Genomic DNA, 15,460 nt, shown 5'->3' on the forward strand with positions numbered 1-15,460 from the left:
TGTGGGCAAACTAGCCAAACACGTGGGATTTCAATCTTGAAAAAATCAGAGAGCAAATAGCAAACAGGTTTTAGGTAGAACACTGGTAGTTTCAAGCTATGAATCCATTTAAGAAAAAGAAATATTCCATTTGAATCAGAGTGGAATGATCAACATGAAAAAAGCCCAAAGGTTAAAGATGCTATTACTAATTTAAAAATTGGTCTGATTTGTTTTATCTTTGTTCTAAACAGTTCCATGAATCCAAGTTTATGACGCTTTTGAAAACTGAAAGCACACTGGCCATTTAAAGCCATCACCTATAAATCACGTACAAACCAGTTTCTACTATTCTGTTATTGAAACATTATAAAATATTCTTCAAAGCAGCAGACATAAGTTCAACAGGAAAACCATTGTTTTGTGTGCAAGGAAATAAAATGCATTTTCCTTTTATAATCAACAAAGGGTCTATTATTAGTCTCTATTTAAGCCTACCCTACTTCAAAGCGTTTTATATCAAATAGACCAGAAACTATAAAAGAAATGCAAATGTCTCTTTAATTATATTCTAGGAATCTCAATTTATGCACATTAAAATGAGACAAATTATAAGCTCTCAATACAATTATAAGCTCATTTTTAATATAGAATATTATGTCCCTTAGATTTACAAAATTAGTCACAAAACAATATGACTTTAATGAATATGTATCCTCAGCATACTATTCTTCAAGAAGCTTCTCCTGGCAAAAATTGGTCACTCAATCAATCATCTAACTCCCTCTCTCTCCCTTGACCACAAACCCTGTAAACTGATTGAAAAAGGCCCTTATAGAAAAAAAGTTCTGAAGGTCGTATTTTACTAATGAAACTATTAAAGTCAGGATCCTTTTGCTAATTTAGCAAAATCATCAATCTCTTTGTTGAAGGCAGAACCAGACACACTAGTGATAATGGCTGAATTTCATAGCTTATTATGTTTTATTACTAGTCAAAGGTATGCAAAGGAAAGCAGTCATATGCCAGATGGTTTGCACCACAGAAAACTATGACACACAGAATTTAGATTTATGTGGCATGATTTTTCCTATTCAATGGTTTCAATTCCAGGTAGAATTCTGGTCATTTGCTACAATTTGCCTTTCGTTGAATTAACTACAGCTCAATAAGGATAACTGAACTGAGTGACAGATAGTGGGTGTTCATTACACTATTTTCTCTAATCTTTGGGTAAACTTGAAACTTTTTATGATAAAAATTACAAAAAACCCCAAAAACCCAAGGCCCCTACTAAACCAAATGACAAAATAACTTGGTCTCAGTGTTTTGAGATTATAAAACAGCTTTAAAAGTAACCCATATATAAAATGAAGTAATTCATTACTTCATTTTAAAAACGTTTAATAAAACAAAGACCATACCTTTTGAATCAATCTCCTGCTACTGTGGCAGATTTTTTTAAAATATCTATCACATATATCTCTTAGGTACGATACTGTTGCATTATGTTTTATAGAGCAGCAATATGTGGAATGTTCTATCTCAAATAACCCTTCCTCTAAGGTTTAAAAAGACCTGTATGGCAGTTTTTTAAAAAAGAAAAATGAAACTTGGAGCTTTAGAAATTACAATTCTACCTAATTTTTAATGATATATTTTTTTAAAAATCAAAGGAAAACATTATTTTTCCAAACAAGTAGTATGGGGCTGTGCATGCAATGACATGAGTTCTTGTCCAGTGTCTGTGATAATCACCTCAGTTTTCTTAACTGAAAAATAAACAATGAAACTCCTACCTCACAGGTCCTTAGGATGATCAAATGTGATTATAAGTATTTTGAAACAGTAAAGTGGGAAAGATTAGACTAGATCTCTCTCTCTCTCTCTCTCTCTCTCTCTCTCTCTCTCTCTCTTCCACCCTGCAGGAATTCCCTATACTGACACCCCCTTGCACCTCCCTTCAGTGAGGTGCTGATATCAAAGGGAACATAACTATCCTCAGAAAGATGATGGAGAACCACTGCTATCAAGCAATATCAAATGTTAGGGAGGGGAAAACACTTCCTCACCTGTAAAGGGAAAATGATTCACAGAACTAACTCATTCTCTACTAACCTATGATTCTATAATTAGTTGCAAATTTTTACCTTAAAAAAAAACTTTCAAGTTTTAAAAACACACATACATATATATATGGTTTACTCTGTTAGGTAAATACTTTTTTTTAAAAAAAAAAAAAAGCTAACTTGCTCTTTTAGATAAATCACATAACAAAATAGTGGTTAACTGGGCTATGAGGTAACAGACATTGGTTCATTAGGTCATGTTTCAGAGCTCATATTCTATTGCAGACAATACGTGTTTTGAAGGTAATATTTGCCTTCAAAACACATACAGTTCAATCTGAAAGGTCAAAGGGACAACTTAACTGTGTATCTGACTGATTTGGGATTAACTGAGGCCAATGAACATAACAAAAGGCCAAATCACTTAACATTGTGGATAGGTTTTGCTACTTTAAGCAAAACAGTGTATAACAAAACTCAATGTACCACAGGCTAGGTGATATAAACAAAAGTTAGGTTCCTGTGGCCCCTCATCAATGTTATAGCAAAACAATGTTAAATAAAACTATGTTAATCGAGGACCCAATGAAATGAGGTACATTAGTTAAATCACCAATCAGTGTAAAGACAGGATTAGAAACACTTAGTAAAACTCTGGTAGCTTAAAATTATGCACATATACTTCCACTAATATCTGTATTTGAATGTAAATTCATTTATGGAGTGAGAAGGCACAGAACAATCTATTTACAGAAATGTACAGATAAAAGTCCTCCTTCCTCTCACATGTATGACAAAGTTTTACTATTAAAGTCAGGCTCCTTTTGCCAACTTAGCAAAATTCTTACACCTACAAGAAGAACAATTGCTTAATGAGTATAATCATTTTGGTTTTACTAAGCATCACTGATACTAGCAACCTACAGGTGTAGAGAGTTACCATGATGTATTTATTCAAAATAAACCATTTCAAAACCACAGAATTATTTAGGCAAGTCATTAAGAATTACAAAACTCAAGAGTAGATTTTACAACTTTTAAACACACTGAAACATATTAAATAGACATTTTTTGTAAGGTAGGCTGACTTTTAATTTAAAATAGTCTGGCTTTTTTTCCTTCCTTTTTTAACATAAGAAACAGTCACTTTCATTCTCCAAGGCTAGGGTCATTCTTGTCATCTACTTAATTGTTGACAATTAAATATTTCCTCTCTTTGCTCCTGGTGACTGTCAGATCTTACCTTCTGCCTCAAAGGGATCAGGCGGCTTCACGCACAAAGCCACGTCTGCAGCATTGTCTCCTACCTAGCTCAGAAGCAGCTGGCAGGCAGTTACTGTCTGGAAACTGACTTACTGAGGAAGAAAGTGCGCGCTCTGACTTATATTTATTCCCTGTTTTTACAGGAAGAAATTTCCCAATATGAATCAAACCTCAAGGGAAAGGAATCCAAAAGAAAAATAGTAACACTTTGAATGGGATCTAAAAGTTTGCCTCAATAAGACTGTTCTCTATTTGTCAGTATGATTCAAATCATACTTGGGAGGGGAGGAAATTAAAGAAACACATTATTTCCCTTCTTTATCCATTGTTCTACAAACTCTCTTTAAAGTTCCCAAAGAGATTAAAACACTTCTAGGAGCTTTTTATCCACATTTCATATATATCTGAAGAAGAATTCGTCATTTTTTAAATTCCCCATATTTACAATGTAGCTATGATTGACCATATAGTCTTTCTTTTTTTTAAAGAAACAAAAAATACTCCACTATTCTTTAACACGCATGCCTATAAACTTGTACTTCAAAAAAAAGTTCAATGTCACGTTACTTTCTTTTCGTTAAGTGTTTTTTGCCAGCAGAGGGAGCAAAAAAAGCCCAGTCTATCCGTTAAATGTTAACTTGCGGCCAAAGCAAATCTAGCTAGCACTTTATAAACATTTTAAAGACCTTTTATGTGTATGGTATCAGTAATTTTTTAAAAACCATAGCTTAGAATTCAGGAATTCTAGAAATTAAAAAATAGCTTAAGAAAGTGTCATCACATCTGAGTCACTGATAAGCGATTTTCAAGAATCTAACATGATCTGTTTAAATTTTTATACTCTGCTATTGTATTAAAACAACAAACATATCTTATCTGATTGTCACAGAGAGGGCCCTACTGGAAGGCAAGAAGTTACACTTTAATTATGAGTGCTTGGACAAGTTTTGATCACAAGAAAGTCAAAAAAGAAATTGAACAATAAAATGAAAAGAAAGGAGTTTTAATTAAAGCAGTCATTTTCCAAATTCATTATAATAAGAAATATACTAAGAATTAAAGAGTATAAATATTAACATATATAAAAGATGAAAAGAAGCTTACCAAAAAAAATATAAAATATTTCAAAGGGCTGCTATGTTGTTTTTTTTCACTTTTTAGTTGAAATTAAAGTATTAAAAGATACATTCAAAGACCACAAAGAGGTAAATAGCTATATCAACAATCCAAATTTTGCAATAAATGGAAAACCTTCGCAAGTGAGAGATAGACACTCACCTAACAGGGCATTTATGGGCAAAATCAATTATCCCATTTTCCAATTCCCTAATATAATGACATGATTCTAAAACTACTGTGACCTATAACTAAAGCTATTCTGCGATAAATTTCAAAAAGAAAAGTTGCACATAATTTTTAGCCACAACTCCTCAGCAGTACATATGTGCTCCTATGTAAAATGAGACCACCACTGCCTGCCCCCCAGACTGAGAGAGAAGTACTTCAAGGGCCTAGTACAGTGCCTGACACAAGGTAGGGTAGGTGCTTGATAAAGGCGTTTCCTGCCACAAGCTATATAGCTTCAACTCCTATCAGCTCCCACTATTCAAAAGCAGTGTTATATGAACCTCATCAAAATTATTATTCTTACCTTGTCCAATTCAAAATTTATATACACTAGCAGGACGATCACTAGGTAAAAGAAAGAAGTAATCAAATCCTGCTCTTCTGGACTTGCAGAAATCCCCTTCAGTGGCCTTTCAAACCTTCCTGAGGTTCCCTATCCTCCCCTTCAAGTACCTATCTTTCTGTTCTTTCCAGTCCCATATCAAACCTATCCTCAGTCTTCTTCACACTTAACTTATCCACTGAGATACAAAAGCTTCCCCCAAAGCACACAGCAATTCGGTGGCAGAGACAGAACTCAAACCTGTCTGATTTCATAGCCTGAGTTTTTAACTATTATGCAATATGAACTTGAATACGAATATTCTCTCAGGACTTTCTCAGGGCATCAAAATCTCAACCTGAGAGAAAGTGGGTTCAAGTTCAAGTATTGTATCAGCAGTGGACCACAGCTGATAAGCTGCACCATGACCTTGACTTCACATATTCCTGTGATTACTTCTGGTTTGAGAAACACAAAACAATAAAACCTGGAAAGACAAAATTAGGATTTTTTTCTAGTCTAAGTCCATTAGCCACCTTTCCTTTTAAAGCCATTTTTGGCACTTTTTTTCCCGAACTCACTCTTTGAAAAGGTCTTAGTAACGTTTTACCTACCTCTTCCATTTCGAAAGAGTCCTTCTGCTCTGGTACCATTATATTTCTTATGGATGGGATCTGCCGCGGGGCACATGGCTCTTTTTCAGCTGTGGACACGTGGACATTTTTCAACTCGCTGCACCCTCCCAGCTCGCTGGGGTAGGCCATGCTGAAATCACTACCTAACTCGGATCCTGTCATCCCAGATTCCTCACCCAGTTTACCATGACTTGGAGTTTCTTTACTGTGTTCACTTTCACTTTCTTGGTTAAAATTACTGTTTGCTGCATCAGAAAGTCTACCATCAATGTCAGCATTCTCCATAATAGTTGATGTACTAACTGATACTTCTTCTTTAACTGTAGCCAACATGTAAGAGGAGTCTTTCTTCTTTACAATTTTTTGAGACTTTGGATCATTTTTACTGCCACTGTCTTCACTCACAGAAACATTCAGAATCTTTCCTTTTTCAGTTGCTGGGGAAGGAGTACTACCTTCTCCTTTCTCTGTTTTATCAACACATAAATTCAGTTTTGATAGTGTTTTCATTAAGCGATTTGCAGTGTTACTTCGGGTTAACGGTGGAGGAGAGTCTGTCTCCTTGCTAGAGGCTACTGAGGCCATACTTCCAATTCTCTGCAGAGGAGTCCCAGAGACTTGGGAATACAACGAAGAAAATGCGTTGGCCACAGTAGTAAGCACTTCAATTTGACGAAAACGACCTACAAAAAGAAAAAAAAGTGTTATTTATTTATCTATTTATTTATGTCTTTCATATATATATGCCTACATATTAAACCATTACTACTGTTCAGAATTCTAATAACTGCACTTAGATCAGAAAGATCATGAAACCAGATTTTTCCTCTTACCGAATACTTAAAACTTTTCTACATCTACTGTGGAGATTTTTCACTCTAAGCACTAGAATTTAGTTTTGAAAATCAGAAGCACAAAGCATAACACCACATAACACAGAAAGGACTAGGTATTGATCTAAAGCTATGATTCTGTTTTTAGGTCTTGGACTCCACTAAGACTCTTCAATATGTTCTCCTAATAAAGTGTACATAATTGGGGAGGGAGGGGTGGATTTATAGATCTCTTAAAGCTAATCCAAGGACTACCTAGAGATCCTCTTCTGGAACTTTTGGCCAACAGAGAAAAGTAAACAAAGGTATAATATGAATAAAAATTACTAAATTCGCCATGCTATTTTAGACTTACAGAAAAAGCACCTGAAATTGACTTCACTTAATAGTAACAAGGCCCCTCCCCTACTTCTTTCCTTCCTGAACAAAGCCTTCTGGAAATAGGTGTAAGTCTAAGGTTCTGCTCCACAAGGTAGCATGTGTCACTCTGTAAGGTAACACTTAAGTCAAGAATTTGGGGGGGGTACTAGGTAAATTAACTTCTATAAATAGAATAAAATTTCCAAATAAGTAAAATAGCTATTGTGTTAACCTCAATAATTAAATCTCCAGTGCTATTCCTAGAAATCAGTAAGGCTTTGAAAATAAGGCCATCTTGCTATAGATGCTCTAATTTTGAAAATAATACACTAATATTTAAAAACCTTACTTGTTAAAGCATAATTTGGGTTTTCTACTTCCATCCGTTGCATTTGAGCACTCAAAAATACTTTAATATCTATTCCTCTGGCAAACGATGATGAACTGAAAAATCTGGGAGGAATTTTAGATGCAATATCCGGTTCATCTCGTCCAAATCCAAGATTATAAAGAATTTCTTCAGGATCTTCCTCATAAAGTTCCAACAATTCTGAAACACTACAAAAGAGGAAAATAAAGAAATACCGAGATATAAAATAAGTTCATAGTCCACATTACATTATAAATAAATTCATATTCCTGCTTTCCTATGAAAAAAACCTTTTTCTACAGCTTTAAACCGTTATTTATTTCAGTATCTTTCTACACCATGTCTTAAATGTGCTAACCCTTAGAAAATGTCCATTCTCTCAAGCTGTCAGCTTTGGGAAAAGAGTTAACCCCAAGGAAGACACTCACAGATTCTCTAGTGATTCCTCACCTTATTTTTTTTGTCATTTTAAGAAATTCCCAGTAAAGCAGCTAAAACAAAATTAAAAGGGAAAACACACTAGGAAGTTGGTAGAACTCTGGCACCAAGTGACATTTGGTAGAACTTGAGCTTCTCTCCCATCTCTGGCTCTCCTCTAAGAGGCAGCACAGGTAACAACCTGATCTCAGGAAAGAGAAGGAGGAGCTTACTTTCAACTTTTCCCAACCACTTCCATTCAGGAAGTAGGAGGAGTAAGGTGAGTATGGGTTACACAAAGGCAACTTCTTACTCTAATTCACTGGGAACTGAACATTTATTATCCTGTCTCTCTCAATAATCATCTTTAGTTTAGTAGGAAGAAAAACCTATGCTTAAATATCAAGCTTTAAATTAGAAAGGTTTGTTCTGATTTCTATGTCAGAGTAACTCAAGGAAGGAAGAATTTTGGAAGCAGAAGTTACTCCACTATGCAGTTCCTCTTTCAAGTTGTTGGTAGGGTTCAAAATACTTATTAACAAATTCCAACAGCACTATAAACATATTTGTTGCTCTTTATTTACTCTTAATTTTTTAAAAAAGCAGCTGCTCCTGTCTGTCATGCTGAACCACGGAACACTTTGGATTCCTTTCAATTTCATACTATTACACCAATTCCAAGTTTGAAAAAGTGGCAAGAGAAGGTCATCTACAGCACAAAGTAATTGCAGCATAATTTCATAATAAGTTACCTTGAGACTGTCCCACTACTTTTTCCAGATCCAGTGGAATTCATACTTCTCCCTTTTTGATGAAACTGTAGTCTTCTCTCTTTGGCCAAGCTATTACTGCTATGAAATAAAATAAAATAAATAGATTACATAAAATCTTATTTTCCTAAATGTCCCTCATTTTTAAAAAAGAAGAAAACAAACACAGTTACATACCTATTTTCAATTTGAGCATCAGTTTCATGGAGTTGGTTGGCTACAGGTAAAAAGAATAAATGTGAAGTACAATTGTTAGTAGGACAGTAATTACTATGATGCAATTAGCAAATTAGCCACAATATTATTGCTAAATGCCTAATATGCCAGATCAGTAAAAACAGAACCAGTAGCTTTTGGAGGTTGTTTTTTTGTGTGTGAGTTAGCAATTTAAAACTACTTCTACTGAATGTTTAAAATAAAAAGACATATAGATAACCAATTAAACTTCTTTTACAATTTAGAAATAAGTGGTAAGAAGATATACAGTATATGTGGTATATGCAATTTTAATTATTAAATTTAAAAGCTGTTAATAAAGAATATCTTAAAACAAAAACATGATTCAGCATTATTTATATAAGCGTGACAACAGTATGCATCAATTTCTACTGTGATTTTTTTAAGGCTGGATACTCCAGTTACAACCACTTTTTAATGCACATACTTGGAAAATTTCTACTCATTTCAACGTAAGTTTTCTTTTTAAAATTGCCTTTCAAGTTTATCCCAGACTTACAAGTCCTAAACAGATAAATGTCTTTACTGTTAAGTTTAGAGTAAGTTAAATTTACTGCATTTAACTTTTTTAGATAAACATAAAGAATGAAATTAATTTAAAACATCTATTCCAGCATACCCCATTTATTTTTTCATTTCTGATCTGCAAAGTCATAGTAATTTCTTGTTTCTTTGTGCATTAACACACAGTGACTCAATATTTACTGAATGAATGAAAATAAATTTGAAATAATTTTCAGTAAAACAACATAACTCCACTCTTTTTTTTCTTTTTTAATTTTTTTTAATCATCACCTGAGGATATTTTTTAAAATATATCTTTACTGATTGCAGAGAGGAAGTGAGAGGGAGAGTTAGAAACATCAATGATGAGAAAGAATCACTGATTGGCTGCCTACTGCACGCCTTCTACTGGGGATCAAGGCAAAACCCAGGCATGTACCCTGACCAGGAATTGAATGGTGACCTCCTGGTTCACAGGTCAATGCCCAACCACTGAGGCACATCAGCTGGGCTCACCTCAGGATAAATTTTTCATTGCTTTTCAGAGAGTGGAAGCGAAGGAGAGGGGAGGGGAGAGGGGGTAAGGAGAGAGAGAGACAGAGAAAGACATCAACTGGTTGCCTCCCACATGCACCCCACGCGGGCAGGGAGCAAACCTGAAACCCAGGTACATGCCTTTGACTGGGAATTGAACCAGAGACCCTTCAGAGCTATGGCCAATGCTCTAATCACTGAGCAACACCCGCCAGGGCATAACTCCACTTTTTTCTGGGACACTCTTTTAGGGTCTGGTTTCCCATGTAATCATTTAATATGGATGAACAGGCAGAGCAGATAGGATTCTAAGGGCAGTGAAAATATGCTATATGATATTACAGTGATAGCTATATGTAATTATACATTTGTCCATAGAATGAACAAGACCAAGAGTGAATCCTAAAGTGAACTATGCACTTTGGGTTATTATGATGCTTCATTGTAGGTTCTTCAATTGTAACAAATGTACCCCTGTGGTGGGGGATGTTTATAATGGGGGAAACTATACATAACAGAGACAGAAATACATGGGAAATCTCTGTACCTTCCCCTCAATATTTTTGTGAACCTAAAATTGCTCTAAAAACATAAAATCTTAAAAAATAATTCCATATTTTGAAGAAACTACTAAGACAAATACCAAGCATTATTTACAGTAATACTGAAAGGCATTTAAAAATGGGCTGACAACATTTTCAACTGTAGTGATTAGAAAGCAATAAGTTTAAGGTCCTACACAGAGTTTATCCCTTGAAAGCATATTGAGTGGTAATAATTTATTCTAGACTTTTCAATATTTAGCAGAAGGTTCTACATCATACAGATTGATTTAAAACAGCAAGATCAAGGATATTAAATTCAGTGGAGAAAATTCACTATTAATCAAATTATAATTTTTAAAAATTTAATACAATTAATTTTTATTATAAAAAGCATACTGTATTAGTAAACCAACTATACAGCTACCAATAATCTTAAAAAAACAGTAAAATAATAAAAAAAATTCTTAATCTTACATTATGGAAAGATTTATCAACTCACAGGAAAAGATTATATAATCTGTGAAAATTTAAGCATAGCACAATACACTTAAAATGCTAATGCAGTGTGGAATAGACATCAGTATAATTGTTTCTAATAAAATTTTGGCAAAGGATGAAGTTATTTATCCTTTAATCTCCTAAAAATCTGAAAAAAGAGGAAAGGGAAAGACAAAACACTTGAATGCAAAGAAAGACATACTGCAGCTGGAAGACTGACATAAGGCTACCTCATACTAAAAATAAATTTGCTTCAATTTAGTTTTCTCACATATTTAAGTTTCCTTCCTTCTGCAGGACAATTCTTCCCCAGTTATATCATCATTATTTGCCTCGGAACAGTTCATTTAAGCATTTAAGTCCAAAGAAGACACACGGACATTTCACAAAGGTTTTCAGAGGCATTCTTGTATGTATCATGTATGCTCTGACTAGATTATTAACATATAAAAGGTCCTATAAAATGTGTCTGAGCCATTTTCAAGACCTTTAAGTTTAGCTCTGAGGATCTGAAAGCAATCAACCTGCTCTCCTTTGTTTTGTTATTTTAAAAACTATGTGAAAATACATACAAACGTACCTTCAGCTCCAAGTGACAAATCATCTTCAAAACTTCCTCCATGTCTCACCAGCGCACCTGAAAGAAACATGAGAAGATTCATCCTACTGTTCTGTTCCTCCTGAGCCCCATGTAAAATCACTGTCTTAGTAAACCAAACTGACGAAGCAGAAGATATGATACAGTAAAGTGTTTCAGACCCGAATGCCCTCAAAAATTATTGATTATATAATTTCAACAAGTAAAACTTTATCATAAAGAAACCATGATTTGCAGGCAGGTGAAGTTCTTAGAAGCCAACTTACAGGCTATTTAATACTTATATGCCTTTTAGATTTTCAAAAAGATAATATATCTTACCTAAGGTTTTCATGGAAAACCAGATCTTGGGGCAATCCTTCCTTTCACACACCCCTCATATTAAATCAGGAGCTCAAGCTAGATTTTCCCAATACTGTAAATGTCCCTTATATGCCTTGCCACTACCTGCACATTCTTGTCGTACTTTGAGCTTTAGAATTCTGTCTTGCAAAGGTGGTAAAATTTCAGGTGTGGCCATTTCAGTTAATGTACGCAAAGAAATGCTGTACTAAGGCTGCTCTACCTCACACAATATATGTTTTCCTTATATTCACATACATCAAGAATAAAGATATACTTGATTAGTATATCTTTATCTGGACAATAAAAATATGAGTTTCACGTTATAGAAACGTTTGGTAATTTGCTTAAGCTCACCACCTTTTAAAAGTTTATTAACAAGATATATATTTCACTTACAGGACAAATGAAGCAGGACCCTCGAAAAGAACAGATTTAGAAAGGCAACTTTTTCTTACCTTTCAGCGTACTACTGTTCTGCTCATCCAGTGAGGCTCCCAAAGGGGTACTGAAACCACACAAACATATAAACCTTAGTCGTGAAAAGCTGTCTGGAGAGCTGTCACTGCAAGCCTCATGCTTACTGGGTTATAGCTAAGCAAGCTTCTAATCACAGTGTAACTCTCCTCCCAAACACACAAGGAATGCAAGTGGATTACATAAGTAATAGGCTACGAACTAAGCAAATACTTGTGTCAAGTCAGTTTACCAGGAATGATTTAATCACACGTCTGATCTGCCAGCAATTAAGAGCAAGAATGGCAATTATAAATGATATGAACTGGCACTTTCTTTACAGAAACAGAAAGAGAGAATGACAGTAGGAATTAAGAAAATGTCCTCAGTCTGCTCCCTAGAAACAGGAAACAGAATTAAAAGAAAGCAAATCATTATCTCGATAAAATTCAAAGTCAGAGACTAGTTAGAAATGAGGCCCAAGAGTTATCTTAAACCTTATCTGTTAAACCTATCACTAGCATTTTAGAGCACTGGGCACCTCCTTTATCCCAACTACTATCTTTATTGATATAAATGGAGGTTGGAGATTTATTTTCTGCTTTTAAACTAAAAAGTACACATAGTCTTCATTTAACTCTGAAAAGAAAATTACTAAAAAGTCAGCTTGAGAATCAAGAACTAGCCATTACTAAAATCCTTTCACATTCTTGTAGATCACAGATAACTTAGAAATCTCTTTTTCAATGCAAAAAGTTTTCCACTTCTTTCTCAAAACTATGTTAAAGAAACAGATTGTTTTAGTTTGAAAGTTCTACTTTCATAACAATTTATACCTGTTAAAAATTCCCTCAGATGTAGTATCAACATAAAAATATCAGTTTCAAAGAAATGTTATTGAAATGCTGATTAAACATTGATTTTCTGCAAACAAATATATAGCAAAGGCAGCTCTTTGGAAATTAGTGATTTTTTTAAGTAAATTTGTGCTTTTTGTGATTTTTTTAGTAAAAGAATCATAAACTACCATAGATATTAATAAAACCTTTGAGCTAAGTTGTTGCATATGTTTTATTATTTTTTTAATTTATTTTAATTGATTTCAGAGAGGAAGGGAGAGGGAGAGAGAGACGGAAACATCAATGATGAGAGAGAATCATCGATCGGCTGCCTCCTGCACCTCCCCTACTTGCATACGTTTTAATGAAACTCTAACTTATGCCATAAAATAAGGTCATTCTTTTCAATGGCTCCTTTCTTAGGACAAAACACTATTACTCCTTGTGCAAATGTATCCACGGGTCTGTGCACTGACACAAAGTGGCAAATAAGCAGAACATAACTGGCATTCTCCTTCAAACACAAGTCTCTCACTCTTATAATTGCTCTCTTCCAAATTCTATCAAAAACTCTTGTCCTGTCTTAGGTGGTAATCCAAGCCATTTGTTTCTACTTAGCCAAAAATAAAGTAAAATAAATGGTTATCAAATTAAGTATTTACTTTAAGAAAACACAATGTGGTATCTCTACTCAGGATATGGAGAGAAATAAGAAAACAATGACTACTTGAGAACTTATTGAGAACAAAAATGCTGTCTTCAGATAACCTGTTTATAATGTACAAAGTAGCTAGATGCTCAACTCTGGGAAGGAACCTAAATTGTTACAGAAAAAGAAAATACAGTTGCATATATCCTAGAAGTCAAATCTGTGATAATAAAGCCAACACTAAAAGACCTGCTCTACCTCTCCCGGGTACAGGGGAAGGCCACTTCTGAACAGAGCAGGTGCGACTGCAGAGAAGAAAAAGAAGCAAAGGAGCCGCGGACTGCAGAATCTGCCTGCGTGCATCGAGGTTAGCAATGAAAGTTCACACATGGTCAGACACCATGCACCCTGCTAAACACTGAGATTTGCTATTTGCATTTACCTCAAAAGATGCACTTATTTACTACCTACTTGATATAATCAAGGAGATCTACCCCATGCTTGATATAATCTCTTATACAAACTTAATTCCTTTACTTCATAAAGATGAGATTCTTCTCTTGCTCTTAAACATTTTGTTGGTGTCTCTTTAGAGAAAGGCTTCACGTATTTTATCATATTTCAGAAGGGTCTATGACACCCCCAGTAAAGGTTAAAGAGATCTGTAATAAAGTGTTCAGGAAGGCTCCACGCAACGCATCAAAGTAGGACATCAATAGTCTAGTGGCCAATATTTTATCTATAAACTGACATATATGAGAATCACTTCTCCCTCCCCCAAAACCACTTCCCAAACTCTGGTACTTGAACACAAGATTAAGAAAAGCCCCAAATGTGTGTGTGTGTGTTGGGGGTGGGGGAGATACGTGCAGAAACAAACATCTTAAAAAAGCAACATTCTTCACTGGAGATGTTATAAGTAGCAATAAATTGGGGGGAAAAAGAATTAACAAGCACATTTCACTGTCATAAGATTTAATTGCAATATGATTCATCGCCTCCATACTTTATCAAACATTTTTGTACCAGTTGCCAAAACATGTAATTAAACAGATTTATGCCGTCTGAATGCTTTCAAAGCTCTATTTCCCTTCCGTGAATTCCAGCGCCATCTGACAAATGCATTTCCAAGAAGTAAATTACAAGAACGAAGTTAGCTAGTTTTCATAGCTCTCCAAACAGAATCAGGGCACGCACAAAAATATTCAAGCCCAGAGAGTGCAATGCAGCTTCAAAACTCACCTAAAACACATTTGAAAGGGAAATGATTTGAGGCCAGATGTAAAGATGTCAAAACAAAAGCAAAATGAGATATCGTGTGAAAATCCTTTCGAATAAAAAAACGAGGCAGGCCTAACAGCATGGCACGATGGTCTGTTTTAGGTCTGCGATCCCTGATGCTACACCAGCATCCCGCACGGGAGCTCGAGCCCCAACAATCGCAGAGCTAACGCGGTCCCCGAGTCACCGGCGGTCACAGTGCTTCCATTTCTAAGCGCTTAAAGGAGGAAGCGATCCGCGGGCTCACTTTCCGGTTTACAGCTTACAGCGACCACGGGACCCGCGGGGACGGCGTCCCCTCTGCCCGGTCTCCCTCCGCGAGGCCGGCGGCGCCGGCGGGCACTCACCGGCAGTCCTTGAGCCATATCGCGATCTTCTCGTTGGGCACGTTTCCTGCGGGGCAGAGGGGAGGGACAGCTCGTCACCGACACCAGGCGGGAGGGCTCCCGCGGCGGGGAGAACCCGGGGCACTTCCACGCAGGAAAGTCTCCTGGGGTCACCATGCAGCCCGGGCACCAGTCCTCGGGTCCCTCCGAAGAGAAACGAGACGGCACCGGGTGGGCTCTGCGGACGCTGGAGACGCCCGGCCGAGCGCGCGCGTTTAAAGGTCGG

The 15,460-nt window shown here is 35.8% G+C and overlaps 1 protein-coding gene across 3 annotated transcripts in view; it reads right to left on the reverse strand.

Annotated features, from left to right (window-relative positions):
- Positions 1-15,341, reverse strand: part of SSFA2 (sperm specific antigen 2) — a 36,619-nt gene extending 21,278 nt beyond the window's left edge. Inside the window, exons 1-7 of one of the 3 annotated variants that reach the window (XM_006760554.2) lie at positions 15,196-15,341; positions 12,082-12,131; positions 11,264-11,320; positions 8,543-8,582; positions 8,348-8,446; positions 7,158-7,366; positions 5,595-6,298 (exon numbers count right to left, since the gene is read on the reverse strand). In XM_006760554.2, coding sequence (XP_006760617.1) covers positions 5,595-6,298; positions 7,158-7,366; positions 8,348-8,391 — 957 coding nt within the window. In that variant the 5' untranslated portion in view covers positions 8,392-8,446; positions 8,543-8,582; positions 11,264-11,320; positions 12,082-12,131; positions 15,196-15,341. Of the gene's footprint in view, positions 1-5,594; positions 6,299-7,157; positions 7,367-8,347; positions 8,447-8,542; positions 8,583-11,263; positions 11,321-12,081; positions 12,132-15,195 lie in introns of those variants that run through there. The other 2 variants (XM_006760556.2, XM_015561954.1) reach the window with 2 other exon arrangements.
- Between the last annotated feature and the right edge of the window lie 119 nt (positions 15,342-15,460).

The sequence above is a fragment of the Myotis davidii genome, unplaced genomic scaffold (assembly GCF_000327345.1).
Source record: "Myotis davidii unplaced genomic scaffold, ASM32734v1 scaffold370, whole genome shotgun sequence".
Classification (NCBI taxonomy): Eukaryota; Metazoa; Chordata; class Mammalia; order Chiroptera; family Vespertilionidae; genus Myotis; species Myotis davidii.